Genomic DNA, 2,563 nt, shown 5'->3' with positions numbered 1-2,563 from the left:
AAAGAGACGCTTGACATTTGTGTTTATCCACGGAATGCTTTTTCTCGCTCAATCTAATAGAGAGGAGGATAGATGTTTTGTATTCAAGATGTCGACAACAGGTCCTGGCTCAGGCATAGATCTTGTTAATAGAATGCGAAGAAATGGAAATGGAGATCTAAAAAGAGCGTGGGTTTGCTTTGATCACATTAGATGGGTAGAAGGATGGACAACCATGGCAGCCCATGTTTACGATCCAAGGCAAGTTTTAATTTAATTCTTTTAATTTTATGTTCAATACATCCTACAATCTATTCTAGAACAAATTCTAGAATACTAAACACATATTGACACATACTTAAATGTTAATGTGGCTTTGTCTTGATGTTCAGTGTCCAAGAATTAATGACAATTGCCATATGTGAGATGAAAGAAGAGGACACTATAGCACATATGATATTTTGGCAACAAATGATCATTGTGCTAGAGCGCAATGGGGTGCCCCCACCAGATTTTGCTGGCTTTATGGCAGATGAAGTCCAAGAAAACTGGAATGTGGTGCGCACAATTTTCAATGGAGGTCCGGATATGGTGATGAAAGGTAGGGAGAGATCATGCCTTTTCCATTGGGAACAAAGTCTAGGGATCCACACCACAAAATATGTTCTCAATGCATTTCAAGACGAGCACAAACGACTGTGTCGACTGTGGCGGTGCGCGCGTAGCAGTGAAGATGCAGAGGGCCAATATCGGTTCATTCGAGCTTGGTGGGCAACAGGAAAGGTGGCAGATGGGAATCTAGGCCCAATGGAGTGCTGGTTGAGTTGGTGGCATGTGAGGTACCCTCATTGGAGGAAGGAAATTGTTGGTGTAAGTTTTCAAATTTATTCTACAATAGTTTGTAGGATGTCCATTTAATTAGACCCTTCATGATATCAAAGAAGTAAATTTATTTATTTTTTTGTAGGCTAAAATTTAGATGACTATTGCATCGAGGTCGTCCCTCGAACAAATCTCTCAGAGTTACGTCACACTTCATGGCTAGTAGGCGAAGGTCACAATCCTAAAGTTTCTTTGTACGATGCAACAGTTTCGGATATTGGGAACACTCTTCTTCAACAATCCAAAAGAATGGCATATACAAAGGGTAAGTATATAGGAAGCGGACCAAGCATAAGCAAGATGAGAGACAAGGCAGCTTCACGACAATTTCACACACCTACTCCATCACAGAGTAGCCGTGCTGTGAACGATGCAATAAGAGGAACTGATCTTCCAAAGGTGCCAGAGTTTTTTGGAGACCGGGTTACAACGACAAGGCGACGCAAGACATTCGGCAATGTTATAGGCGAGGAGGCAAATAGTTCACACAGGCCAGAGTATGTCACTCAAAATGTTGCTCGACAAAGAAAGGCTCGAAAGTTGTCATTTGGAGATGCATCACAGGTAATCCAAGATCAGTATATGGACGAGGAGAATGAAGGGGTGACAATTAGGGCCATCGATGTTGACATAAATGACACCATGTGGGCAATCCGCAGGTGCAAACCGGGGTCTAAGTTCACTTGCCAAGGAAAAATCAAAGGAGGAAAGTGCAAGAAAAAGGTGAATTTATGCAAAGAGGGAACAGCGGCACCAAGTTTCTGGGGGAAACGCAATTGGGAGGGGCGTAACAATGAGACATGGGTATGGTTTTGTAGTGATGATGTCAAACATGTGTGGGATGTTTGTCCATATATTGTAATGTGGCCTCCAAGGCCTCCACTTGAGTGGCCAGTGGCACAGGGCACGGACTTAACAACGCATGAAGTAAAGTCTTTGCAGCTAGCGGGGTTTCATATCGCAACAGAAACTATGGAAGTTCAAGGGCAAAGGCGTGCCGACAGGTATAGGACAGGTGTTTCTAAAGAGGCATCGAAAAGGATCGACAATGCTTTAGGACTAGAAATGGTCATCGAACAAGTGGAAATGGTAAAGATCGGTAAGCATGAAGTCTTCATTGCAGTAACACCAAACTCGAAGTTACGCGGTGAGAAATATCGAGTCACAATAGCTAGGAATCCTAGTTGTACTTGCAGAGACTTCCAAAGGAGGTTAGGGGAAGGAATGACCTATGTGGCTTGCAAACACTTGTATTATATCTACTTGAGAGTGTTTGGAATGGACATAAACAACAACATGTTCATCCATCAGTCTAGTCTGGCTGATAACGAGCTCAAAACTTTATTGAGTGCAAAAATACTGTTGTAATAATGTAGCATTTGTTGTGCTATCACATTTAACTTGAGTTGTGAAAATGATAATATTTTTTTTTGAGTTTTCAACAAAATGAATTCTTTCATTGTTGTCTTTTGATATGCAATTAGTGAATGTGTGATGAGAGAGAGAGAGAGAGAGAGAGAGAGAGAGAGAGAGAGAGAGAGAGAGGGTAGAGATAGACAAGTGAGAGAGAAAGAGAGATTAAATAAAGAAAATAAAGAGAGAGACAGATTGAGAGAGAGAGAGAGAGAGAGAGAGAGAGAGAGAGAGAGAGAGAGAGAGAGAGAGAGAGAGAGAATTCTATCATTGTTGTCTTCTGATATTC

The 2,563-nt window shown here is 41.7% G+C and overlaps 1 protein-coding gene across 1 annotated transcript; it reads left to right on the top strand.

Annotated features, from left to right (window-relative positions):
• Window positions 1-450: 450 nt before the first annotated feature.
• Window positions 451-2,295, top strand: LOC147441918 (uncharacterized). Its single transcript, XM_086529310.1, has 4 exons — window positions 451-802; window positions 959-1,374; window positions 1,426-1,865; window positions 2,238-2,295. Exons 1-4 carry the CDS (start codon window positions 451-453, stop codon window positions 2,293-2,295), a joined length of 1,266 nt encoding a protein of 421 aa, XP_086385436.1.
• Window positions 2,296-2,563: the final 268 nt, after the last annotated feature.

Source organism: Adiantum capillus-veneris, chromosome 14 (assembly GCF_014529385.1).
Source record: "Adiantum capillus-veneris isolate H3 chromosome 14, ASM1452938v2, whole genome shotgun sequence".
In the NCBI taxonomy this organism is placed as follows: Eukaryota; Viridiplantae; Streptophyta; class Polypodiopsida; order Polypodiales; family Pteridaceae; genus Adiantum; species Adiantum capillus-veneris.
This window is presented reverse-complemented; position numbering and strand designations above follow the sequence as displayed.

Bases quoted from the DNA above. Each gene is read 5' to 3' on its own strand.
- LOC147441918 (XM_086529310.1), top strand. From the start codon at position 451: ATGATCATTGTGCTAGAGCGCAATGGGGTGCCCCCACCAGATTTTGCT. The intron at 803-958 runs GTTGGTGGCATG...GCTAAAATTTAG, and splicing joins CCCAATGGAGTGCTGGTTGA to ATGACTATTGCATCGAGGTC. The intron at 1,866-2,237 runs GTATAGGACAGG...GTAATAATGTAG, and splicing joins GGGCAAAGGCGTGCCGACAG to CATTTGTTGTGCTATCACAT.